Source organism: Entelurus aequoreus, linkage group LG23 (genome assembly GCF_033978785.1).
Source record: "Entelurus aequoreus isolate RoL-2023_Sb linkage group LG23, RoL_Eaeq_v1.1, whole genome shotgun sequence".
In the NCBI taxonomy this organism is placed as follows: domain Eukaryota; kingdom Metazoa; phylum Chordata; class Actinopteri; order Syngnathiformes; family Syngnathidae; genus Entelurus; species Entelurus aequoreus.
In genome coordinates this window covers 23,994,324-24,022,154 of record NC_084753.1, presented here as the reverse complement: position 1 = coordinate 24,022,154, position 27,831 = coordinate 23,994,324, and the positions used below count along the sequence as shown (strand labels likewise).

Sequence of the window (27,831 nt, the reverse complement as noted above, 5' to 3'; positions counted from 1 at the left end):
ATGATGATGGGTGCGCCGGCTGGTCCACCAGGAGTGGAGTATGCTAAGAGACTCCAAGACCAGCTGGATTCAGCTCATGAATTTGCCAGGAACCAGCTGCGGAATGCTGGCCGTAGACAAAAGAAGAATTATGACGCGCACGAAAAAGGGCGACATTTCGCCGCTGAAGAGTTGGTGTGAGTGTACAACCCCCAACGGAAAAAGGGAAGATGCCCGAAGCTGGACAGCGACTGGATGGGCCCTTGTAGAGTGTTGGAAAGACTCGGGGAAGTTGTGTACCGGGTCCAACTCCCACCCCGTGGCAGATAAGTTGTCCTGCTCTGCGACCGGCTAGCACCGTACCGAGGCACGGGCACTCCTGCAGGACTAGGAGTGGCCCCTTGACTAGAGAGTCTTGTTCTTCCGTCCCGGGGACCTTGTCCTGGCCTTCACAAGATGTAACACTTCCTGTGACTTCCTCCCCAGGAGGGGGGAACACTGCTACTCCGACAAGACAAGACAAGATTTTGTTGTCCCCCTCGAGGACGAGGGACTTTGAAAGGTTGATGTTGTGTTCTTGAGTGAGTGATTTTAAGAATTCCCATTGTTGTGAACGTACCACACCTGTAAGGTGATTGGCGAAGAAGGAGGAAGCTTTCGTTGTTGCGGAAATGAGGAATTAGGATAGACGTGATATGGAAGAAACAATATAAGTTGAGCTGTGTTAGTACAGGTTGCTCAATAAAAGTACTTCTTCTGGACGCTACAATACAAAAAAAAACGTCTGCAGCCGCAAAAAAAATAAAGTCTTATAATGATGGCATGATGTTGAAATTTGATATTTTTTCTATACATTTTTGAACATTGACTTTAGACTTCCTTTTTATTGTCATTCAAATTTGAACTTTACAGTACAGATAAGAACGAAATTTCGTTGCATTAGCTCATGGTAGTGCAGGATAAAAAATCAATAAGGTGCAGATATAAATAAATAGATTACTATACAGATAAATATATTGCACTTTTGCATATGCATCCACGTTTATGGATGTATGTTATACTGTCTTTATTTTCCAGCGAGTTAATCCATTTTTGGGGGGAATTGAGGGGATTATTATGATGCGCTCAAGAGTCTTACGGCCTGAGGGAAGAAGCTGTTTCAGATCCCGGAGGTTCTGCTACGGAGGCTGCGGAACCTCTTTCTAGAGTCCAGCAGTGAAAACAGTCCTTGGTGGGGGTGGGAGGAGTCTCTGCAGATTTTCTGAGCCCTGGCCAGGCGGGGAATTTTTTGCGATCTCCTGGATAGGAGGAAGAGGAGTCCTGATGATCTTTTCCGCCGTCCTCACCACTCTCTGCAGAGACTTCCAGTCTGAGGCACTACAATTGGATTGGTGCTTCCTGAAGTCGACGATGATCTCCTTGGTCTTGTCGACGTTCAGGACCAGGTTGTTTGTTCTGCACCAGTCAACTAGATGTTTCACCTCCTCCCTGTAGTCCATGTCATTGTTGTCACGGATGAAGCCTCCTACTGTTGTGTCCTCCGCATACTTCATAATGTGGTTAGTAGTGGACCTGGCGCAGCAGTCATGGGTCATCAACGTGAACAGCAGTGGACTCAGGACGCAGCCCTGGGGGGAGTCGGTGCTCAGGGATATGGCACTGGAGGTGTTGTCGCCCACTCTCACAGACTGGGGTCTGTCTGTGAGGAAGTCAAGCAGCGAAAGGGGGGTACTGGATCCAAGGGGGGCCAGTTTGCTCACCAAGTGCTGCGGGATGATGGTGTTGAACGCCGAGCTGAAGTCCAGAAACAATACCCGCACATGTGTGTCCTTTCCATCCAGATGTTCTAAGCTCAGGTGGAGTGCAGAGGAGATGGCGTCCTCTGTGGAGCGCTTAGGGCGATTTTTGCAACATTGGAAATCATTAGTAAAACGGAGGCTTCTCAGAGGGTGAGATAACTCTTGGAAAATACTGGCTTAGAATGGCCAAAGGTATAGATGTGTGTGTCCAAGTTAACGGAAATGGTAGGCTGTCTTCCTCTAGTGCACAGGTATCAAACTCAAGGCCCGTGGGCCAGACATAATTTTATCTGGCCCGCAAACACATGGAAATGATATGTGTCAATAAAGTACTTAAAATTGTCTCACTAAATGTAATAAAATGTTTTCATTTTGACAGAAAAAATATAAGTACTGCTTGCATGCCTTTTGAACTTCAATAGTATCCAATATTGCAACATATATTACAGTATATTATCATACTTTCCAAACATGTTTTTGTCTTAATAGAAATAAATTAAAATACTTAACTTTACAGCAAACTATACCCATCAAATTAATAAAAATGACAATACATTTTATGGTTGTAGCGGTGCACTAATTCCGACTTTTTCGACTGCCACGCGGTGTTCTTTACAGCATATTACTGTAAATTGAAAAAAATACAAGTTTTTTGTGTTAAAATTCTGTTCATTGAACTGCCAGTTTTTGACTGTAAAATCTTGTTTTAACGGTGTATCACTGCAAATGGAAATACGGTACATTTGTTTTTACGGTACAAAAACTGGCAACCAAGCTGCCAGCTTTTTCCGTAAAAACCCCCTCAAAAAACAGTGGTACTGTTTTTTAATTTACCGTAAAATGTTGTAAAAAATGAAAACCCCCCCACTATATTTTAAAGTAAAATTTTGTAAATATAAAGTTTTTACTGTAAAATCGACAGTCTACTTAAAATAATTTATATAATTAATAATTAAATCAAGAGGCAAATGCATACATTATTCACTGTTACAAGCGGCCCTCTGATGGCAGCCATAACTGCCATATGGCCCTCAATGAAAAACAGTTTGACATCCCTCTTCTAGTGTATTTATTACAATCTTTGGCAAGCTGGTTGACGTTTGCTGTGGTCTGGAACAACATGGCACACAAAAAACTATCAGAAATGCAGCCAATATTACATACAGATAATGCGTCATGAGACATTCAAATATAAATTAAATACACAGAGGACATAAGTAAAGGAAATTTAATGAGCTCAAGGCATAATGATTTGTGGCAGTATGACCTCCAGGCCATCCAGGTTTGCCTGTAAAGGTGGTGCCACACAACTTTTTTGAAGTTTTTCTTGTGTCACAAGCACAATTCAGTTTTATCGCAATACAAAACAAATATTCAGAGGTTTTCTTCATTTTTCCCATTTAAAAAAACATTGTAATCTCATGAAGGCAAACTGGCATACCTATGCAGGAAAAGTTGAAACATACTATAAACTGAAAACAAACAATATTAATAACAAACAATATTTTAAGTTTTCAAAAGCAAACCAACCTGATTTTCTGTCTACACCTGTTAATTATCCATGAGCACTCCAGGAAAAAACAAGCTTTTTCCAACAGCGACAAACTAATAGTAAGTCAGCGCTCGCTCGCACAGTTTTATGACAAAACTTCCCGGTAATTGTTTCACGTTTCATTAGCAACCGAGATTGACAGACAGACCTCCACTTAATACGAGCATGTAATGATGCGTGTAATTGACTCCAGTGATGAAGCCATCCATTATGGGGAAATAATTCCATCCCGCATACTCTTTATCATTCACTCAGCCCCAATAAACTAGTACGCAAAGCTATCCAAATCAATTGTACACACCATTAGCTACAATCTCATACCGCTTCCACCTGTAAGTCTAGATTCAATATGCATTGAATCTGTGAATGTTATGCTCTCCTACTTTTTCTGTTTTTAAAACCACAGTGGCTTGCTATGATAACTCCCACTCGCACGCCGAGGATGAGCTCTTCAAGACGCTGTTCGCTGGCTACAACAAGTGGTCCAGACCAGTGCCCAACATCTCAGATGTGGTCATCGTCAAGTTTGGACTGTCCATTGCTCAGCTCATTGACGTGGTAAGTCTTCACTTTTGACACAAGTCAGGAAAAATGTTCTGCGAACGCATTTATTCAATTAACCGCCATGTCTCCTTAAAGGGGAACTGCAATTTTAGGGGAATATTGGCCTATCATTCACAATCATTATGAGAGACAAGAAGACAGATGTATTTTTAAAAAATGCATTCTAACTCGTATATAAACAAAACCAGTGAAGTTGCCACATTGTGTAATTGGTAAATAAAAACAGAATACAATGATTTGCAAATCCTTTTCAACTTATATTCAATTGAATAAACTGTAAAGACAAGATATTTAATGTTCGAACTAAGAAACATATATTTTTTTTGCAAATAATCATTTTAGAAATTAATGGCAGCAACACATTGCAAAAAAGTTGGCACAGGGGCATTTTTACCACTGTGTTACATATGGCCTTTCCTTTTAACAACACTCAGTAAACGTTTGGGAACTGAGGAAACCAAATTTTGAAGCTTTTCAGGTGGTATTCTTTCCCATTCTTGCTTGATGTACAGCTTAAGTTGTTCAACAGTCCGGGGTCTCCGTTGTGGTATTTTAGGCTTCATAATGCACCACATATTTTCAATTGGAGACAGGTATGGACTACAGGCAGGCCAGACTAGTACCCACACTCTTTTGCTATGAAGCCACGCTGTTGTAACACGTGGCTTGGCATTGTCTTGCTGAAATAAGCAGGGGCGTCCATGATTGGCAACATATGTTGCTCCAAAACCTGTATGTACCTTTCTGTTAGGATCCGCTGCTCGGATCAGTGTGTTTACCTTTTTAGTGTCACGTGTGTTTTCAGCACCTTGTGTTTGTTTCTGTTGCCATGACGGCAGATTGTGCTCAGCTGCCTCTGGTTAGTGTTCGAGACGCTCACCTGTTGTCCGGGCACTAATCAGAGGGCTATTTAGTCTTTGCCCTGGCCTCATTCGGCCTGGCTTGCTAGTTTGTTCTCAAGCAACAGTTAACGACACTTCGATTCCTACTAGCTTTCACGCTAGGCTATTTTTGCTTGCTAGCTCCCACGCTAGCCCTTTTGTTTTTGCCTTTTGTGCTATGTGCACATCTTTGTTTTTTCCTGCTAGGTTTATGTCTTAAATAAATAATTTTCCTACCTGTAAGCTGTGTCCGAAGCCGTCTGCATCCCTGGGAGAACACCTCGCGCCACGATGCGACCAGGTTGTTACACTTTCAGCATTAATGGTGCCTTCACAGATATGTAAGTTACCCATGCCTTGGGCACTAATACACCCCCATACTATCACAGATGCTGGCTTTTGAGCCTATAACAATCCGGATGGTTATTTTCCTATTTTGTCCAGAGGACACAACGTCTACAGTTTCCAAAAAAAATTTGAAATGTGGACTCATCAGACCACAGAACACTTTTCCACTTTGTATCAGTCCATCTTAGATGAACTCGGGCCCAGCGAAGCCGGCAGCGTTTCTGGGTGTTGTTGATAAATGGCTTTCGCTTTGCATAGTAGAGTTTTATCTTGCACTTACAGATGTAGCAACAGACTGTAGTTACTGACAGTGTTTTTCTGAAGTGTTCCTGGTGCCAATGTGGTGATATCCTTTACACACTGTCACTTTTTGAGGCAGTACTGCCTATGGGATCCATTTTCATTTAATGAAAGCTGCTCTTTTACCCAATCATGGCACCCACCTGATCCCAATTAGCCTGTTCACATTCATTTGGGTGTTCCAAATAAGTGTTTGATGAGCATTCCTCAACTTTTTTGCCACTTGTGCCAGCTTTTTTGAAACATGTTGCAGGCATTAAATTCCAAATGAGCTAATATTTGCAAAAAATAACGCTTTCCATTTCGAACGTCAAGTATCTTGTCTTTGCAGGATTTACAAATCATTGTATTCTGTTTTTATTTACAACGTACCAACTTCACTGGTTTCGGGGTTCGTATAAAAATGTTAACTAGCCTTCTAAAATAATATACAGTATAGAAGGGATTCATATGGCCCCATTTCTGGGTGGATGTCGCGTGATAGGAAGAGGGGAGGATGGGGGCAAGGGGGTGAACCTTTTTGCAATACAGTCAGCTGAAAATGATGGAAAGCGGCACTCTACATAGCAACTGACGCTGTGGTTGAAGTTGGAATTGCCACAAAACACATTTTAAGATATTCAACACTCTACATGCCATCTGGCAGCTAAAGAGGATAGCGCACACCCAATTCGTCACATTTCATGTGTCAGGTAACCTGTGACAAATGGGGCCATTTGAATCCTCTTCCTACCATAGAGCAAGGCCAACTCCCAACCAATCCCAGCTTTATTGTATCAATATTATCATTAATATTATATTTTATCATTTCCAATACCATCACAGCCATTAATAAAAAACAAACAAACAACAACAGTCATTGCATCTCATAAACTTGACAATCACATGGTATAGCCAATATTCAACACAAGAAAGAAACATTTTTAATTTTTAGTTAATTTATTAATAAAAATATTTCTTATAATTGATGTAATCTCCATAGCTTGCTTATGTCAGTCATTATGAGTGGATGCAATTATGCTTGATTTGACAACAGATCAAATGACGGATACATTAATAACCCCTCTTAAAAAATAAATAAATAATTGCAATATTTTAATGTTATTGCCTTAGATTTTTTATTTAATTTTAATTAAATGCTGATCAGAACGCATTACAGCAGATGATGAAGTTTATTAATCTTTGTGTTTTGGGATAGGTTGATTGGCAACACTAAATTGGCCCTGGTGTGTGAATGTGAGTGTGAATATTGTTTGTCTATGTGTGTTGGCCCTGTGATGAGGTGGCGACTTGTCCAGGGTGTACCCCGCCTCCCGCCCGATTGTAGCTGAGATAGGCTCCAGCGCGCCCCCGCGACCCCGAAGGGAATAAGCGGTAGAAAATGGATGGATGGATGGATGTTCTCTAACTGTGGTACGTGTACCCCAAATGTTGAAAGAGCCATATTGGACCAAAAATACAAAAAAAGAAATCTGTCTGGAGCCGTACAAAATGAAAAGCTGTATATAAGTAATGAGGCAACACATGACGTAAGTGTCTATATTAGCTTTAATAGCCTACTATCAAAATGACTATGTGTCGCAGGCTGAAACAAATTTTCGCTGACAGAAATGTTGAAATTTAATATTCATTGTACACATTTTTACAACATTAAAACCATTAATAAATCAAAGGCTACTAAGAAGGCGAGATAACTCCTGGAAATTACTGGCTTTTAATGGCCAAAAGGTATAGATGTGTGTGTCCAAGTTAAAGGAAACGGAAGGCTGTCTTTTTCTAATATAATTATTACAATCTTTGGCAAGCTAGGTAATGTTTGCTGTGGTCTGAGACAACATGGCACACAAACAACTATCTGAAATGCAGCCAATATTACACAAAGACAATGTGTCATGCGACATGCAAAACTAAATTATATACAAAGAGGATACAAGTAAAGGATATGAAATGAGCTCGAATATACCTACAAATGAGCTACAGCTAGCCTAAATAGCATGTTAGTATTGATTAGCTTGCAGTCATGCACTGACCAAATATCAATCAATCAATCAATCAATCAATGTTTTCTTATATAGCCCTAAATCATGAGTGTCTCAAAGGGCTGCACGAGCCACAACGACATCCTCGGCTCAGATCCCACATCAGGGCAAGAAAAAACTCAACCCAATGGGATAACAATGAGAAACCTTGGAGGGGACCGCAGATGTGAGGACCCCCCCCTGGACGACCGGTGCAATGGACGTCGAGTGGATCTAGCATAATATTGTGAGAGTCTAGTCCATAGTGGATCTAACATAATAGTGAGAGTCCAGTCCGTAGTGGGGCCAGCAGGAGACCATCCTGAGTGGAGACAGGTCAGCAGCGCAGAGACGTCCCCAACCGATGCACAGACGAGTGTCCACCCTGGGTCCCGACCCTGGACAGCCAGCGCTTCATCCGTGGCCACTAAACCTGAGCAGAGCAGAAAAGAAACGGCAAATCAACTGGTCTAAAACGGGGGTCTATTTAAAGGCTTGAGTATACAAATTAGTTTTAAGATGGGACTTAAATGCTTCCACTGAGGTAGGATTTCTACCAGAGTACTGGAGCCGGAATAGAAAACGCTCTATAGCCCGCAGACTTTTTTTGGGCTCTGGGAATCACTAATAAGCGGGAGTTCTTTGAACGCAGATTTCTTCCCGGGACATATGGTACAATATAATCAGCAAGATAGGATGGAGCTAGACGTGTAGTATTTTAAACGTAAGTAGTAAAACCTTAAAGTCACATCTTAAGTGCACAGGAAGCCAGTGCAGGTGGGCCAGTATAGGCGTAATATGATCAAACTTTCTTGTTCTTGTCAAAAGTCTAGCAGCCACATTTTGTACCAATTGTAATCTTTTAATGCTAGACAAAGGGAGACCCGAAAATAATATGTTACAGTAATCGAGACGAGATGTAACGAACGCATGAATAATGATCTCAGCGTCGCTAGTGGACAAAATGGAACACATTTTAGTGATATTACGGAGGTGAAAGAAGGCCGTTTTAGTAATACTCTTAATGTGTGACTCAAACGAGAGTGTTGGGTCGAAGATAATACCCAGATCCTTTACCGAGTCGCTTTGTGTAATTGTTTGGTTGTCAAATGTTAAGGTGGTATTATTAAATAGGAGTCGGTGTCTAGCAGGACCGATAATCAGCATTTCCGTTTTCTTAGCGTTGAGTTGCAAAAAGTTAGCGGACATCCATTGTTTAATTTCATTAAGACACGCCTCCAGCTGACTACAATCCGGCGTGTTGGTCAGCTTTAGGGGCATGTAGAGTTGAGCAGATGTGGGACCAAGTCATTGTTTTGCAAGTCACAAGTAAGTCTCAAGTCTTTGCCCTCAAGTCTCGAGTCAAGTCCCGGGTCAAGACAGGCAAGTCCCGAGTCAAGTCCTAAGTCAAGACTGGAAAGTCTCAAGTCAAGTCCCAAGTCCTGCATTTTGAGTTTCGAGTCCTTTCAAGTCATTTTAACCACAGATTAATATATTTACACAGATTGTGTATGCTTTTAAAACGCTGTATTTATTTATTAAAACAAGTGCATTTGAAATTGAAGAGAAAAAAATAGTGCTGACATTGCACTTCATAATAGCACTATTAACCAGTCATTTTAAACATTTAACTCATTCCTTTACAGAATAAACACATTTGAAAAAACAAGTGCAACTGTACTTATTTGCACAAAAGTGTTAACACTGTATTTCCATGGCATATTGCATTGTAACTAGTTCCAGAGCAGTTTCTATCCTGTTCTTACCTTATCTCATTGATCTTATCTCATACTGTATGTGTGTTTATGTGTGCGTACACATGAAAAACATAACAAATACATGAACATAACAATGAACAGAGTTGTACTTTTTAGATGTCAGGGCCCTATGCAATATGTACACATATTCTTAATATAGTATACATTTTAACTGACCTTTATTTGACTATGTTTGTCTTTTTGTAGGTGGCTAAAATATGCGGTGCTGCTGACCGCCGTCTAACGTTACGTTACTGTGTGTGATACACTGACTAACGTAACGTTATGTATAGGTACCTCATGCGACCCTGCTTAAAAAAAATCACTTGACAAAAAGTATGAATAAGGTAGCGAACTGCAGTGGACGCAACAGATTGCCGTGTTTGCAATGACGTTATAACCATAGACATCTTTTAAGTAGACGCAGCATTGGCTGCTGTGACGCGAGCAATTTGGCTTGAAGTGGTGATGAGGAGCCGGCGAGCAGCCTAAACTGACAGTTGACAGGTAGAAAACAAAGATGCCAGGTTGGTGTTCAGCGTTTTCCTGCTCAAATGAGCGGACTGTTGAAAATAGGAATCGGGGGATTACTTTTCACAAGTAGGATTTAACATTAACGTACTATTGGTTGTATTTTGTGAAAATAATATTACCACAGAGTTGAGAAGGAGCAAAGATCTTCAATATTTGTATGTAAAAATCACAAAGAAATCTTCTGGGGGAGGATGACGCCCCTACAGGGGTTTGGTTTACAAACTTTCAGCCCCACCTAAAACAAAATTCACCAGCCGCCACTGATTATAATGCCTTCTCATTTTAGGCAAAATATAAGACCATACTTTCTTAACAGTATAATTGTAACCAGGAATAAGTCTTCAAGTAACAATATTCAAATACTAACATTGTTGGGTAAAACATAATTTAGTTTTATTCTGAATCCAGTGAAACAGATTGGTGGTTTTAGCTGATATAAAGACTTTCTGGTGTTTATATGTGTTTTTGTTTAACTATTTGGCAGACGCTTTTATCCAAAGCGACATACATACAAAATACATATAAAACAATCACTGTAAACATTATCATTTAAAGAAGAATGTAATACAAAATATCAATACAAACTACAAAGTGTCAAGACAGAATAAACTCTCTCCTGCTGCAGCAACAGAGATACAGTCTATAGGTCCCTAAGATATATATATATATATATATATATATATATATATATATATATATATACATAATGTACTCATTCATTGTTTATGTAGAATATACGCATGTTTATATAACCTAATCATATTGTTTCTTGAACTTAAAAATAGCTGACCGTTTTTTCCCCCTTCTCTGGGATTATATTCCCAGTTTTGATCTCGGACGTCTGGTCACTTATAGCAGTGGTCCCCAACCTTTTTGTAGCTGGGGACCGGTCAACGCTTGAGGGGGGGGGATTATTATTTTTTTTATTTTTTTTTTTTCATAAAGAAATACAATCATGTGTGCTTACGGACTGTATACCTGCAGACTGTATTGATCTATATTGACATACACATACACAATATGTATATATAGTGTTTTTATGTTGATTTAATTTAAAAAAAATAAAATAAAATAAAAAAAATATATATTTGTATTTATTTATTTATTTTTTAAATTTCTTGCGCGGCCCGGTACCAATCGGTCCGCGGACCGGTACCGGGCCGCGGCCCGGTGGTTGGGGACCACTGACTTATAGCATATAAGAATATTATAATACTGTTAAGCAAACTATGAATAATAAAACACACCAAAACATGTGTCCTTTATCATAACTACACGTATGACAAAAAAACGCGTGAAAATCAGTGGTATTCAGTGAGGTAAAATGAATTAAATGCGCTGACAGTTCATTGCTCCTACCAAATGAATTGCACTCAGTGGAGCGGATCACCACTCCAAGATGGCGGCCCTGTGTCTCGTCTGCGCCAGTAGGCAGTAGCGCTCGATGCTGCGTCTACTTATAAGATGTCTATGGTTATAACGTTAGCAGTGAGTTTACAGCCTCACTGATTTAACTACACAGCAAATAAAAGTTACGTTACTTAGCCAATAAACGTTAGCTTACATTCAAAACTTACCGTTCTGTTTGCAACTTCAAATGTCGAACTAAGTTGAAAGTTGTTGCAATTCGTTTTTTGTTGACCAAGTCGTAGTTTTAATATCCGAACGAAACTATCTTTGGCGTCATTTTTCCTCACTGGTGCGTTGTTTGAGAACTATTCTTCGTTGGTTGTTCTGAATTTGATTGGATAAATGCCGTGGGACGAAAACAACATGGATCTAATTCGATTGGCTATTGTACTGACAGACACACACGCTGACAGAGCGCACACTCCCTGACAGACACACACACATACACTTTGGAAGATATGGAGCGCTCCCGAATAACTTTTTAATCTTTGGGTTTTGGGGAAAGTAGCAAGTCATGTCAAGTCAAAAGGCTCAAGTCCAAGTGAAGTCACAAGTCATTGATGTTAAAGTTCAAGTCGAGTTGCAAGTCTCTTTACATTTTGTCAAGTCGAGTCTAAAGTCATCAAATTCATGACTCGAGTCTGACTCGAGTCCAAGTCATGTGACTCGAGTCCACACCTCTGGAGTTGGGTGTCATCAGCATAACAGTGAAAATATGCCTGATTAACACTTCAACAAGTCAATGCACCTTTGTGCATTCATGCACAGAATAACATTTTTGGTGGACAAAATGAGACAAAGAAGGAGTGGAAGATTTTACATGTAAACAAACTGTTGCATCACAGTCCAATGGTGAGTTCAGAAAACGCCGAAATTAGTAGGACAAAACGATGTTCAGCAAATAGTCTCATCAGTGAAGCATACACACAAACATATTAAACAGTGGGCTTTCTAACAACTGGGAAGGTTTGTGTCATGTTTGTCCTCTAACAAAAAACATGATAAATCAAAAAAATAATTTCCCCCCCATCTTTTTCCATTTTCAATCCTTTTTGCGGGCTCCATTTAGTGGTAGCCTAAATAATCACTTGATTTAAGTGCAATGTTTGAGTTTCTTATATTCAAACACAGTGTTACTGTTCATACTTTGTGTAGTGTTACAGTGCCAAAAATAAAAAATATACTTGTTAAAAAAAATCTCTGCTATATTTTTTAATGAATACTTAGGCCTACTACGTTACTGTATTTTAATGTTAGTCATTATATTTTTACTTGAAGACACAAGTGTTTTATGAATGGTGAAAACAAGTTTTTTGAGAACTACTGCTATAAACCACTGCGATGAGGTGGGCGACTTGTCCAGGGTGTACACCGCCTTCCACCCGAATGCAGCTGAGATAGGCTCCAGCACCCCCCACGACCCCAAAAGGGACAAGCGGTAGAAAATGGATGGATGGATGCTATAAACCATAAATCATCAAGTTCTGTGTTTTAGACATGTGAAATCATTATCCTAATAGCTTCTGATGATAAGATGATATAAATATGTATGGTGTTGAAGTGTTATCATAGTGATATTAATTTGTATGGACAGGATTGTTCTCATTGTCTCATGTTCCTGTCTGTAAGGATGAGAAGAACCAAATGATGACGACCAACGTGTGGCTCAAGCAGGTAGGAGGATGCATCCATAAATACAGCACAGTATTGCATCCATAATGCATCCATAAATACAGCACAGTACAGTACACTACTATGCAAAAGTATTGTATGTTTGCTTCTTTCATCCAGGAGTGGAATGACTACAAACTACGCTGGAGGCCGTCTGATTACGACAACGTGACGTCCATCAGAGTGCCGTCTGAACTCATCTGGGTCCCAGACATTGTTCTCTACAATAAGTGAGCAATTGAACCACTTTTTTATTAATATTATTATTGATCCATTTATTTTACAACTTTTGCACTTCCTGAGAAGTTAATAGGACCAGCTTCTAAAGCATGTGTGTGGCGCCCTCTACTGGATTTTTGCCATCATGCAACTCTCAATTCATTTCAATATACACTAGATGAGGCAATTCCTAAAGGAATTGCATGTGAATGCTCCACAATGCTGAAGTTGAACTGAAATCCTGGACATTTTTTTAGAATTGTTGAAGTAGAGCACACAATTCTCAAACAGGCTGAATATTTTGAAGTTGAAACAGTTTGAATCAGATGAAAAATCTGGGAGTTGTGGAACTTTGAAGAATGTCCCATTTATTTGAATGGGAATTTCCCCAAAATTTGGGGATTTCGGGAAAAGCGTAAATTTTTTTGTAAATGGTAAAAACTTGAATGGTCTGAATGAGTTGAAATGGTTGGTGTTGAAATTTTTCAAATCGGTCGAGAAATGTTGAAGTAGTAACATGTTGAATTGAAAAAATGGTATTACGGAATTCCTGGGATTTTGGAAAACTGCAAATTTTTACAGTTCAAAAAACAACTTTGTTTTTTTGTCCCAATTAAGATGAATGTTTTGACGGTGGAACGATTGAAGTGGGTGGAAAAATGTGGAAGGAGTAGTTGCCAGAACAAAGAGTGGAAATAGGGCTTTGGAAAACCAGGAATTCTGGAAAATCCTGGATTTTTTTCGAACTTGGAAAAAAGAGTAGTTTGAATTTCCAGAATGGTGGAATGTGTTGAAGGTGGAATGGTTTGAATAGGTTGGAAACATGTGGAAATTGTGAAAGTTTGAAAAATTACCAATTCATTTTTACTCCTCTCTGAGCTGCCACCTTACCGTGGTAGAGGAGTTTGCGTGGTCCTAGGTCCTAGGTGAGGGATCAGACAAAGAGCAGCTGGAAGACTTCTATGGGAATGCAAGAACAAAGACTCCGATTTCCCTCGCCCGGATGCGGGTCACCGGGGCCCCCCTCTGGAGCCTGTCCCCATGGGCTTCGGGCTTCCCTACTTAGGCTGCCCGAAGAGGCAACGTGGGTCACCATTGGAGGGGTGAGCCCCCTCCAATGGGCTCACCACTCATGGGAGGGGCCATAGAGGTCGTGAGCTGGGCGGCAGCCGAAGGCAGGGCACTTGGCGGTCCGATCCTCGGCTACATAAGCTAGCTCTTGGGTCGTGGAATGTCACCTCGCTGGGGGAAAGGAACCTGAGCTAGTGCGCGAGGTGGAGAAGTTCCGGCCGGATATAGTCGGACTTACTTCGATGCACAGCAAGGGCTCTGGAACCAGTTCTCTCGATAGGGGATGGACTCTCTTCCACACTGGCGTTGCACACAGTGAGAGGCGACGGGCTCGGGTAGCAATTCTTGTTGCCCCCCGGCTCAAAGCCTGCACGTTGGAGTTCAACCCACTGGACGAGAGGGTAGCTTCCCTCCGCCTTCGGGTGGGGAGACGGGTCCTGACTGTTGTTTGTGCTTATGCACCAAACAGCAGTTCAGAGTACCCACCCTTTTTGGATACACTTGAGGGAATACTGGAAAGTGCTCCCCCGGGTGATTCCCTTGTCCTGCTGGGGGGCTTCAACGCTCTTGTTGGCAACGACAGTGAAACCTGGAGAGGCGTGATTGGGAAGAATGGCCACCCGGATCTGAACCCGAGTGGTGTTTTGTTATTGGACTTTTGTGGTTGTCACAGATTGTCCATAACGAACACCATGTTCAAACATAAGGGTGTCCATATGTGCACTTGGCACCAGGACACCCTAGGCCGCAGTTCCATGATCGACTTTGTAGTGGTGTCATCGGATTTGCGGCCTCATGTTTTGGACACTCGGGTGAAGAGAGGGGCAGAGCTTTCTACCGATCACCACCTGGTGGTGAGTTGGCTGCGATGATGGGGGAGGATGCCGGACAGACCTGGCAGGCCCAAACGCATTGTGAGGGTCTGCTGGGAACGTCTGGCAGTCTCCTGTCAGAGAGAGTTTCAATTCCCACCACTGGAAGAACTTTGAACATGTCACGAGGGAGGTGCTGGACATTGAGTCCGAGTGGACAATGTTCCGCACATCTATTGTCGAGGCGGCTGATTGGCGCTGTGGCCGCAAGGTAATTGGTGCCTGTCGTGGCGGTAATCCTAGAACCCGTTGGTGGACACCGCCGGTGAGGGATGCCGTCAAGCTGAAGAAGGAGTCCTATCGGGTGCTTTTGGCTCATAGAACTCCGGAGGCAGTGGACAGGTACCGACAGGCCAAGCGGTGTGCGGCTTCAGCGGTCGCGGAGGCAAAAACTCGGACATGGGAGGAGTTCGGGGAAGCCATGGAAAACGACTTCCGGACGGCTTCGAAGCGATTCTGGACCACCATCCTCCGCCTCAGGAAGGGGACGCAGTGCACTGTCAACACCGCGTATGGTGATGATGGTGTTCTGCTGACCTCGACCTCGGATGTTGTGGATCGGTGGAGGGAATACTTCGAAGACCTCCTCAATCCCACCAACACGTCTTCCTATGAGGGAGCAGTGCCTGGGGCATCTGTGGTGGGCTCTCCTATTTCTGGGGCTGAGGTTGCTGAGGTAGTTAAAAAGCTCCTCGGTGGCAAGGGCCCGGGGGTGGATGAGATCCGCTCGGAGTTCCTTAAGGCTCTGGAATCTCCTCTCTGGTCAACAAAAGCACCATGAGGATTCTGGCGGGAACTCTCGTTCAACCCTTTTTCGATTACGCATGCACATCCTGGTACCCTAGCACCTCCAAAACCCTCAAATCTAAACTCCAAACATCTCAGAACGAGCTAGTCAGGTTACTTCTAGACCTCCACCCCAGATCCCACCTCACTCCTACCCACTTCTCTAAAGTGGGCTGGCTCAAGGTGGAGGACAGAGTTAAACAACTTGCACTGAGCCTAGTCTATAAAATCAACTACACCTCCCTGATACCGAAGTACATGTCAAATTACTTCCTTAACGTAAATAACCGCCATAACCACAACACCAGGGGGAGCTCCACTAACCACGTTAAACCCAGATTCCGAACTAACAAAGGTCTTAACTCATTCTCTTTCTATGCCACATCAATGTGGAATGCGCTCCCAACAGGTATAAAAGAAAGGGCATCTCTATCCTCCTTCAAAACCGCAATAAAAGTTCACCTCCAGGCAGCTACAACCCTAAACTAACACCCTCCCCGGATTGCTAATAATCAAATGTAAACAATCAAATGCAGATACTTTTTCTTATGCCTTCTGATATATCTCTCTCTCTCTCTCTCTCTCTCTCTCTCGCTCTCGCTCTCGCTCTCGCTCTCTCTCTCTCTATGTCCACTACTTGCTGTCCATATCCTACCCTCCCACCCCCCTCCACACCCCTGATTGTAAATAATGTAAATAATTCAATGTGATTATCTTGTGTGATGACTGTATTATGATGATAGTATATATGATAGTATATATCTGTATCATGAATCAATTTAAGTGGACCCCGACTTAAACAAGTTGAAAAACTTATTTGGATGTTACCATTTAGTGGTCAATTGTACGGAATATGTACTTCACTGTGCAACCTACTAATAAAAGTCTCAATCAATCAATCAATGGATGCTGTGGGGCTGTCTTGGTTAACAAGACTGCAACATTGCATGGACATCGGGGGCGGTACCTCTGGATTGGCAGACCGGGGTGGTGGTTCCTCTCTTTAAGAAGGGGAACCGGAGGGTGTGTTCCAACTATTGTGGGATCACACTCCTCAGCCTTCCCGGTAAGGTCTATTCAGGTGTACTGGAGAGGAGGCTACGCCGGATAGTCGAACCTCGGATTCAGGAGGAACAGTGTGGTTTTCGTCCTGGTCGTGGAACTGTGGACCAGCTCTATACTCTCGGCAGGGTCCTTGAGGGTGCATGGGAGTCTGCCCAACCACTTGGACTTGGAGAAGGCATTCGACCGTGTCCCTCGGGAAGTCCTGTGGAGAGTGCTCAGAGAGTATGGGGCGGTCCGCTCCCTGTACGATCAGTGTCAGAGCTTCGTCCGCATTGCCGGCAGTAAGTCGGACACGTTTCCAGTGACTTTTATGTACAGAATTTGTAGGCGCAGTCAAGGCGTTGAGGGGATCCGGTTTGGTGGCTGCAAGAATAGCAGATGATGTGGTCCTGATGGTTTCATCTGGCCAGGACCTTCAGCTCTCACTGGATTGGTTCGCAGCTGAGTGTGAAGCGACTGGGAGGAGAATCAGCACCTCCAAGTCCGAGTCCATGGTTCTCGCCCGGAAAAGAGTGGAGTGCCATCTACGGGTTGGGGACGAGACCCTGCCCAAAGTGGAGGAGTTCAAGTACCTCGGAGTCTTGTTCACGAGTGAGGGAAGAGTAGATCGTGAGATCGACAGGCGGATCGGTGCGGCGTCTTCAGTAATGCGGACGCTGTATCGATCCGTTGTGGTGAAGAAGGAGCTGAGCCGAAGACAAAGCTCTCAATTTACCGGTCGATCTACGTTCCCATCCTCACCTATGGTCATGAGATTTGGGTTATGACCGAAAGGACAAGGTCATGGGTACAAGCGGCCAAAATGAGTTTCCTCCGCCGGGTGGCGGGGCTCTCCCTTAGAGATAGAGTGAGAAGCTCTGCGATATGGGGGGAGCTCAAAGTAAAGCTGCTGCTCGTCCACCTTGAGAGGAGCCAGATGAGGTGGTTCGGGCATCTGGTCGGGATGCCACCCGAACGCCTCCCTAGGGAGGTGGGTGGGGCACGGGGAAGACCCAGGACACGTTGGGAAGACTATGTCTCCCGGCTGGCCTGGGAACGCCTCGGGATCCCCCAGGAAGAGCTGGACGAAGTGGCTGGAGAGAGGAAAGTCTGGGCTTCCCTACTTAGGCTGCTGCCCCCGCAACCCGACCTCGGATGGGTGGATGGCAATTCATTTTAAATGGGAAAAATGTCCCGGAAAACCTGGAATTCTGGGAAATCTATATATATTCGGAATTTGTTAAGGGAAAGCCCACGATTTCTGAATAGGCTGAACAGTTTGAAGTTGGAATGGTTATAATCAGATGAAAAATGTGAAAGGTAGAGTCTGCCAAAATCTGGAGAAGAAGAAGAAGTTGTTGAATAATAAATAGATTAACTTTGGTGTAGAAAACCATGTGTGTGAATGCTTTGGAGCAAACACTTACTTTATACAGCTCTTCATATATATGATACATATTTTCATGTATTTGTGCAGCTTATTCATTAGAAAATGTAATAACCTCTTATGCTCATAGCTTCTCTGCAATAGTTTCATATTAAAATCAGTCCATACATCTATATTTCTATTCATGCACCCAAAGCAGGATATTATGGCTTATCAGCTATTTTACATTTATTCTATGCGATGCACAGTGATCCCATATGATTGGATCGGTTTGCCATAGGAAACAATGAAAGTAGAAACAGTCTGTTCCAGTCTCACACTCCTGACTTGAGTGAGGGTAATGTGAAGCCTTTGCTCACAACCAGACTGACTTAATGGATGGCAGAGCACTTCAGCAGAGTTTGGCAAGTTTATTTTCCTCACAAGTAAACAGAAGGTGGCAAAAACAACCAACTCAAGTAGAGGAGTGGTTGTTCCTCACGAGGGTTGTCTCGATACCAATATTTTGGTACCGGTACCAAAATGTATTTCCATACTTTGATACTTTTCTAAATAAAGGGGACCACAAAAAATGGCATTATTGGCTTTATTTTAACAAAAAATCTTAGGGTACATTAAACATATGTTTCCTATTGCAATTTTGTCCTTAAAGGCCTACTGAAATGAATTGTTTTATTTAAACGGGGATAGCAGATCTATTCTATGTGTCATACTTGATCATTTCGCGATATTGCCATATTTTTGCTGAAAGGATTTAGTATAGAACAACGACGATAAAGATTGCAACTTTTGGTATCTGATAAAAAAAAAAGGCTTGCCCCTACCGGAAGTAGCGTGACGTAGTTAATTGAACATATACGCAAAGTTCCCTATTGTTTACAATGATGGCCGCATGAAGTGAGAGAGATTCGGACCGAGAAAGCGACAATTTCCCCATTAATTTGAGCGAGGATGAAAGATTTGTGGATGAGTAAAGTGCAAGTGAAGGACTAGTGGGGAGTTGAAGCTATTCAGATAGGGAAGATGCTGTGAGAGCCGGGGGTGACCTGATATTCAGCTGGGAATGACTACAACAGTAAATAAACACAAGACATATATATACTCTATTAGCCACAACACAACCAGGCTTATATTTAATATGCCACAAATTAATCCTGCATAAAAACACCTACGTGTTTGTTATGCTAGCTCCTAGCTCCTCTGCTAGCTCCTAGCTCCATAGAACACGCCAATACAATTCAAACACCTGATCAACACACACAATCACTCAGCCCAAAAGACCGTTCACCTAACCCAAGGTTCATAAAGCTTATATATTTTTAAAAAGTTACGTACGTGACGCGCACATACGGTCAAGCTATCAAATGTTTAGCAGCCAAGGCTGCCTACTCACGGTACCTGATATTCAGCTGGGAATGACTACAACAGTAAATAAACACAAGACATATATATACTCTGTTAGCCACAACACAACCAGGCTTATATTTAATATGCCACAAATTAATCCTGCATAAAAACACCTACGTGTTTGTTATGCTAGCTCCTAGCTCCTCTGCTAGCTCCTAGCTCCATAGAACACGCCAATACAATTCAAACACCTGATCAACACACACAATCACTCAGCCCAAAAGACCGTTCACCTAACCCAAGGTTCATAAAGCTCATATATTTTTAAAAAGTTACGTACGTGACGCGCACGTACGGTCAAGCTATCAAATGTTTAGCAGCCAAGGCTGCATACTCACGGTACCTGGTATTCAGCTGGGAATGACTAAAACAGTAAATAAACACAAGACATATATTTACTCTATTAGCCACAACACAACCAGGCTTATATTTAATATGACACAAATTAATCCTGCATAAAAACACCTACGTCTTTGTTATGCTAACTCCTAGCTCCTATGCTAGCTCCTAGCTCCATAGAACACGCCAATACAATTCAAACACCTGATCAACACACACAATCACTCAGCCCAAAAGACCGTTCACCTAACCCAAGGTTCATAAAGCTTATATATTTTAAAAAAGTTACGTACATACGCAAAAAAAAGTTGCGCACATACGGTCAAGCGATCAAATGTTTAGAAGCCAAAGCTGCATACTCACAGTAGCACGTCTGCGTCTTTGTCATCCAAATCAAAGTAATCCTGGTAAGAGTCTGTGTTGTCCCAGTTCTCTACAGGCGTCTGTGTATCGAAGTCAAAAGTCCTCCTGGTTAGAGTCTCTGTTATCCGAGTTCTTCCATCTTGACTGCATCTTTCGGGAATGTAAACAAAGAAGCGCCGGCTGTGTACTGTTGTTGCTGACTTCGTTCGAAAAATACGTCCATTTCGCACCGACAACTTTCTTCTTTGCTTGCTCAGCTTCTTTCTCCATAATACAATGAACATGATTGCAACAGATTCACGAACACAGATGTCCAGAATACTGTGGGATTATGAAATGAAAACAGAGCTTTTTCGTATTGGCTTCAATGTGGAAGGCATACCCGTGTTCCCCGGGCTACGTCACGCGCATACGTCATCCTCAGAGGTGTTTCGAACCGGAAGTTTAGCGGCAAATTTAAAATGTCACTTTATAAGTTAACCCGGCCGTATTGGCATCTGTTATAATGTTAAGATTTCATCATTGATATATAAACTATCAGACTGCGTGGTCGGTAGTAGTAGACAAGCAGTAGAAAATACATTTTTAATCCACTTGTTCACTTCCTGTTAATATCTGGTTATTTTCTGTTTTAACATGTTCTATCTACACTTCTGTTAAAATGTAATAATCACTTATTCTTCTGTTGTTTGATACTTTACATTAGTTTTGGATGATACCACAAACTTAGGTATCGATCCGATCAGGATCATACATTGGTCATAATTTAAGTTCTCGTGTCCAGGGACGTATTTCCTGAGTTTATAAACATAATATACATTTAAAAAAACGAAAAAAGATTTTGTGATGCTAAAAAATATCGATGTAATCATAGTAGTATCGACTAGATACGCTCCTGTACTTGGTATCATTGCAGTGGATGTCCGGTGTAAATCCACCCATGGCATTTGTTTACATTGTGACGCCGGTGAGCTATTGTATCCTCCTACGGTGTGTAGTGAAGCATGTTTAGCTATTCCTCGTCCTGCTAATGATACTTGTAACAAACTTACTTTGTTGCCATTGAGGTGAGGATTAGTGATTTAGAAGTAGCTAAAACACTGCAGACTGCGGCTGGACGTTAGCCACTAGCTAGCCACGTCTTAAAGCACCTCTTCCTGAGGGCGTTTCAGTGTTATAGCTTGACCTTTATCATTAGTTTTTAAGCAAAAATGCGTCCATTCTCCCTTTTCTGTCTACACACTGTGTCTGCTTGCAAGTACTCTGTGATTGTGCACTGCCGAACATGCTCCTTTGCTTGTAAAACCAGAGACGACACGCCGTCATGCCCGTTAAAAGATGAGGTTGTACTTTTTAGAGGCGGTATAGTACCGAATATGATTCATTAGTATTACGGTACTATACCGGTATACCGTACAACCCTATTCCTCACCCTCCTTTCCTTGTGCCAGGAAGCCACCCAGGAAACCCCAAAAATGATCGTACCTGGGGTCCAGGACTGTCCCTGATGGCTTTCACTTTGTCTACTTGAGGGCGTATTTTACCATCACTAAGGGGCTATCCCATGTGGGATACTTCATTTTTCACCCAACCGCATTTTGGGGCGTTGAGGGTGAGTCCAGCCAAATTGATTTATTGAAGGATCTGATGTAGGTGAGATAGATGGCCTTCCCAAGAAGTGCTAAAGACCACCACATGATCCAAATAAGCCACCCCTGCAGTAAATCAGGAGGGGGTTCAGTCCAATTATTGCTTCTAGGTGTGCCTAATTGGTAGCATTCAATGGGAAGCGATTTGAGTCCCCTTGAGTCCACACCTTTGCAAAGCGATATTTCCCGCCTTAGGGTCGTCGTCACATTTTCGAGGGTTTTCAAGTCGTTTCTTTGCCGTTGCAGTGCTGACGGGGAGTTTGCGGTTACCCACATGACGAAGGCTCACCTGTTCCACACGGGCAAAGTGCGCTGGGTGCCGCCGGCCATCTACAAGAGCTCGTGCAGCATCGACGTCACCTTCTTCCCCTTCGACCAGCAGAACTGCAAGATGAAGTTCGGCTCGTGGACATACGACAAGGCCAAGATCGACCTGGAGCGCTTTGAGAACACGGTGGACCTGAACAACTACTGGGAGAGCGGCGAGTGGGCCATCATCAACGCGGTGGGCACGTACAACACCAAGAAGTACGACTGTTGCCACGAGATCTACCCGGACATCACCTACTTCTTCATCATCCGGAGGTTGCCGCTCTTCTACACCATCAACCTCATCATCCCCTGCCTGCTCATCTCCTGCCTCACCGTGCTGGTCTTCTACTTGCCGTCCGACTGCGGCGAGAAAATCACGCTGTGCATCTCCGTACTGCTCTCCCTCACTGTCTTCCTCCTGCTCATCACCGAGATCATCCCGTCCACGTCGCTGGTCATCCCGCTCATCGGCGAGTACCTCCTCTTCACCATGATCTTCGTCACCCTGTCCATCGTCATCACTGTCTTCGTCCTCAACGTCCACCACCGCTCCCCCAACACCCACAAGATGCCGCGCTGGGTCCACGCCGTCTTTCTAGATCTCATCCCGCGCTGGCTGTTCATGCGGCGCCCGCCCCCCAACGCCCGTCGTCGCAGGCTGCTACTGGAACGGCAGCGAGGTCGGGCCAAGTCGGGCATCCTCAGCACCTCGGCCAGCTGGGCCCAAGACGGTAAAACCTCGGTGGACCACCACCAGGACTCCTTTGAGGATTTGGAGCTGGGGACGCTGACGTCCTATTTCTCCTTCCGCCCACCATCTCCGAGGGTTCCGGGGTCGACGCCTCCGCCTCAGCAAAAGGCGCCGCAGAAGAGCAGGCAGCAGACAGGAAGCAGGGGCGTGGCCAACCATCAGACGCCAAACGATGACCTTCCTGTGGCGCACTTCCTGCTCTCACCGAGCATCATCCACGCTCTGGAAGGAGTGCATTACATCGCTGACCACCTGAGGGCCGAGGACGCCGACTTTAGTGTGAGTAGCAATCAAATACCTACATATATTATATTACTTTATTATTATTATATATTATTATGATTATTTTCATTTATTATTTTATGATATTACATATTATATTCGATTTAATATATTCTGATAATAGAATACTGATATGACTTTTAAAAATGTTTACATATAGTAATACATCACATTATATTTTAATCTTGTTCTCTATATTAATTTTTACACTTTGTTCTGTTTCGTTTGCTTTTCTTGGTTTTATATTTTTATATTTGCTATTTTATACACTCGTATTTGTTTTTTTTTTACCCTGTAAAGCCTTGTCTTTGGGTTTTTGAAAAACGCTCTGTAATTAAAATGTAATATTATTATTATTAATATTATTATATAGCTACAAAACCCAAAACCAGTGAAGTTGGCACGTTGTTTAAATCATAAATAAAACAGTATACAATGATTTACAAATCCTTTTCAACTTATATTCAATTGAATAGACTGCAAAGACAAGATATTTAACGTTCGAAAACGTTATTTTTTGCAAATATTAGCTCATTTGGAATTTGATTGCCTGCAACATGTTTCAAAAAAGCTGGCACAAGTGGCAAAAAAGACTGAGAAAGTTGAGGAATGCTCATCAAACACTTATTTGGAATATCCTACAGGTGAACAGGTTAATTGGGAACAGGTGGGTGCCATGATTGGGTATAAAAGCAGCTTCCATCCTTGTTTGTGAATGATTGAGCATTTCTCAATCATTCACAAACAAGGATGGGGCGAGGGTCACCACTTTGTGAACAAATGTGTGAGCAAATTGTCGAACAGTTTAAGAACAACGTTTCTCACAAGATATTGCAATGAATTTAGGGATTTCACAATCTATGGTCCGTAATAATTCTCTGAACCTTTTGATGTTCAGAGAATCTGAAGAAATCACTGCACGTAAGCGATGATATTACAGACCTTCGATCCCTCAGGCGGTACTGCATTAAAAAGCGACAGTGTGTAAAGAATATCACCACATGGGCTCAGGAACACTTCAGAAAACCACTGTCAGTAACTACAGTTTATTGCTCTATCTGCAAGTTAACTCTACAATGCAAAGCCAAAGCCATTTGTCAATAACACCCAGAAACGTGCCGGCTTCACTGGGCAGAAGATTCGAACAATAAATAACTTTTCTTTGTACTCTATTCAATTGAATATAAGTTGAAAAGGATTTACAAATCATTGTATTCTTTTTTATTTACGAATTACACAACGTGCCAACTTCACTGGTTTTGGGTTTTGTACATCAATGAATGCAATGTTTAACATGTCAATGGACGGCGTGGCGAAGCTGGTAGAGTGGCCGTGCCAGCAATCGGAGGGTTGCTGGTTACTGGGGTTCAATCCCCACCTTCTACCATCCTAGTCACGTCCATTGTGTCCTTGGGCAAGACACTTCACCCTTGCTCCTGATGGGTGCTGGTTAGCGCCTTGCATGGCAGCTCCCTCCATCAGTGTGTGAATGTGTATGTGAATGGGTGAATGTGGAAATACTGTCAAAGCGCTTTGAGTACCTTGAAGGTAGAAAAGCGCTATACAAGTATAACCCATTTATCATTTATTATAATAGCCTGACAATATAGATTAATGCAGAGTTGCATTTATCTTTTAAGTACTGTATGTTATGACCACATATGTGGTGGTATGTCTATTTTATTATACAATTATTTTAAAATATATTTATATTTCATTATAGCATATATATAAATTAAATTCAATATATTATTTTCATATTATATATTATTTATTTTCATGTTTTTTATATTTTATAATTTGAAACAAAAACCTTTAAATTAAATTCAACAAAAGTTGGATTTTACTATTAGGCTATCAATACATGATGTGGAATAATTATACTTAAATACAACATACCGTAAGAGCATAATTTTATTGTATATTATTATTTTATTCAAAGTAATACATCATAGTAAATTAGTAATATATTAAAGATCTATCAATGCAATTATTCAGGAATTATATAACATGATTGAAAATTGATAAAACATTGTTGCATTTATCTTTTAAATACTGTATGTTATGACCGCATATTTTAGGTGTAATGTTTTATTTCATTGTATTATATTGGTGTACCGCCTTCCGCCCGAATGCAGCTGAGATAGGTCCAGCACCCCCCGCGACCCCAAAAGGGACAAGCGGTAGAATATGGATGGATGGATATTCATAAAAATGTATATGTTTTTAAACTTCCAATACGATTAAAAAAAAACTTAAATCAAAACTAAATAAAAGTTGAATGTTACTATTAGATTATCAATCTCACAAAATATGTGGAATATTTATATATATACATATATATATATGTATATATATACATATATATATATATATGTATATATATACATATATATATATGTATATATATACATATATATATATATATATATATATATATAATGAATATATACATATACAGTACGTGTATATTTTTATTAATGAAGTGTAAAAATAAACATACATAAATTGTAATTTTCTATGCAAAAGTTTATCATTTTCCTTTATATTCTATATATAAATATTTGTTAAATTTTCCTCATTATAGTAAATAATTTTCAGTTCCTGTGTACGAACAATATATTATATTCAAGAAATTGAATACACATATATGAAATTTTTAATTTATTTTTTTGTCACTTTGCTGTGTTTGCCGCAGGTGAAGGAGGACTGGAAGTACGTTGCCATGGTGATTGACCGTATCTTTTTATGGATGTTCATCATTGTTTGCCTGCTGGGGACCATCGGCCTCTTCTTGCCTCCTTGGCTAGCAGACATGATTTAAAATATGCATCAAAGTCTCGAACACTGCCGAATGTTTTATATTTCAAATGTAGCCAAACTCAATTGAGGTTGTGCTAACTGCGGTACCAAAAAGTCACTTTAACAACTGCATATTTTTGTTTAGTATTTCATCTACTTTCAGATCCTTCCCCACTTAAAATTGTACTGTTGATAAAATTAACAGTGTTAGCTTTCTGGCTAAAAGTTAGCATTGCTAGCATTCTGGCACCTGGCTAACATTAGCTTTGCCTTTACGCCCATGAAATTACTTTAATTAGTGCATATTTTTATTTAGTAATTCATCTACTTTCAAATTCTTCTCCACTTCAATGTATGTTAACTAAATTGTACTAATGATAAACATCAGCATTGTTAGCATTATAGCTCCTGGCTAACCTTAGCATTTCTTTATTACCATGAAGTCACTTTTATTGTTGCTTTCTGTGTTTTTGTTTGGTATTTCACTTACTTTCATCTCCTGCTTCACTTCAATTGGTATGTTAACCAATTTGTATGAATGCTAATATTAGTATTGTTAGCTTTCTGGCACCTGGCTAACATTAGCGTTCCCGGTTATCAGCATGGTTACAGAAAAACAACAGTGTAGCATCTATGCCAGATGTTGACTCTTAAATGTTAAAATGCTCATGTTTAGCGTATGTTTTCCTGGCTTTCACACTAGTTAAACAATGCATCCTATATTTGTTTATGGTTACATTTTACACTATACTGGACAGTTTGGACCATAGACAACACAAAATGAATTATTGTATTGTAGTAATCAGTTTACTATGAATAGTAACAGCCTTTACTTTAAAAGAAAAATACATACCATATTTTCCGGACCATAGGGCGCACTGCTAATGAGCGGGTCTATTCAGGTCTATTTTCATACAAAAGGCTCACCGGATTATAGGGCGCATTAAAGGGGTCATATTATTTTCATTTTTTTCTAAATGTAAAAGACTTCCTTGTGGTCTACATAACATGTAATGATTCTTTGGTCAAAATGTTGCATAGATTATGTTTTACAGATCATCTTCAAGCCGCTTTCTGACAGTCGCTTCAGGATGCGCCGTTTTGTGGGCGGTCTTTTTTACGTGGCTCACCTTCGGCAGCGTCTTTTCTCCGTCATCTTTGTTGTAGCGGTGCAGCGTGCAAAGACGGGAGTGGAAGAAGTGTCAAAAGATGGAGCTAACTGTTTTAATGAGATTCAGACTTTACTTAAATCAATGAGAGAGCAGCATTTCCTCATCCGTGGCTCACTAGTGCAACAACAACGCCGGAAATGTGTCCCGTGAAAAAACGTCCGGTATGTTTTAGCATTTTTATGGCAAGTTTACTGACAGATATAAGTAAGAACTTTACACTACTTTATATTAGAAATGGCAACAGTGGAGGATAAATGTCCCATAACAAGAAGATAGTGAAAAACAAGAAGCTTATCAACTACGGACTGCAAAGGTGGACGCCCGCACATTTTCAGGAGTTATGCAGATACCAAATACAGGTCAGCAGGTGCCAGAAGGTAAGAAAAGCTGCTTTTGCATAATATTGCGAAACAAAATGGCAGATAATATGTCTTACCTTATACACACACCATAATAATACTTGTTTGTTGAAGCACGGTACAATCCATCAAGCGGTGCGGCTTCATAGTTTACCAAAGTCGTACTAAAACATTTTGATAGATTTTTGAACGGCGTGTGTAAT

General features: G+C 41.5%; 1 protein-coding gene across 1 annotated transcript; it reads left to right on the top strand.

The window, feature by feature from the left end:
- On the top strand, positions 1–26,119 carry chrna2b (cholinergic receptor, nicotinic, alpha 2b (neuronal)). The gene is made up of 6 exons (XM_062033728.1): positions 1–112; positions 3,737–3,888; positions 12,772–12,816; positions 12,934–13,043; positions 22,197–23,292; positions 25,994–26,119. Exons 1-6 carry the CDS (start codon positions 1–3, stop codon positions 26,117–26,119), a joined length of 1,641 nt encoding a protein of 546 aa, XP_061889712.1.
- The last annotated feature ends 1,712 nt before the right edge of the window (positions 26,120–27,831 follow it).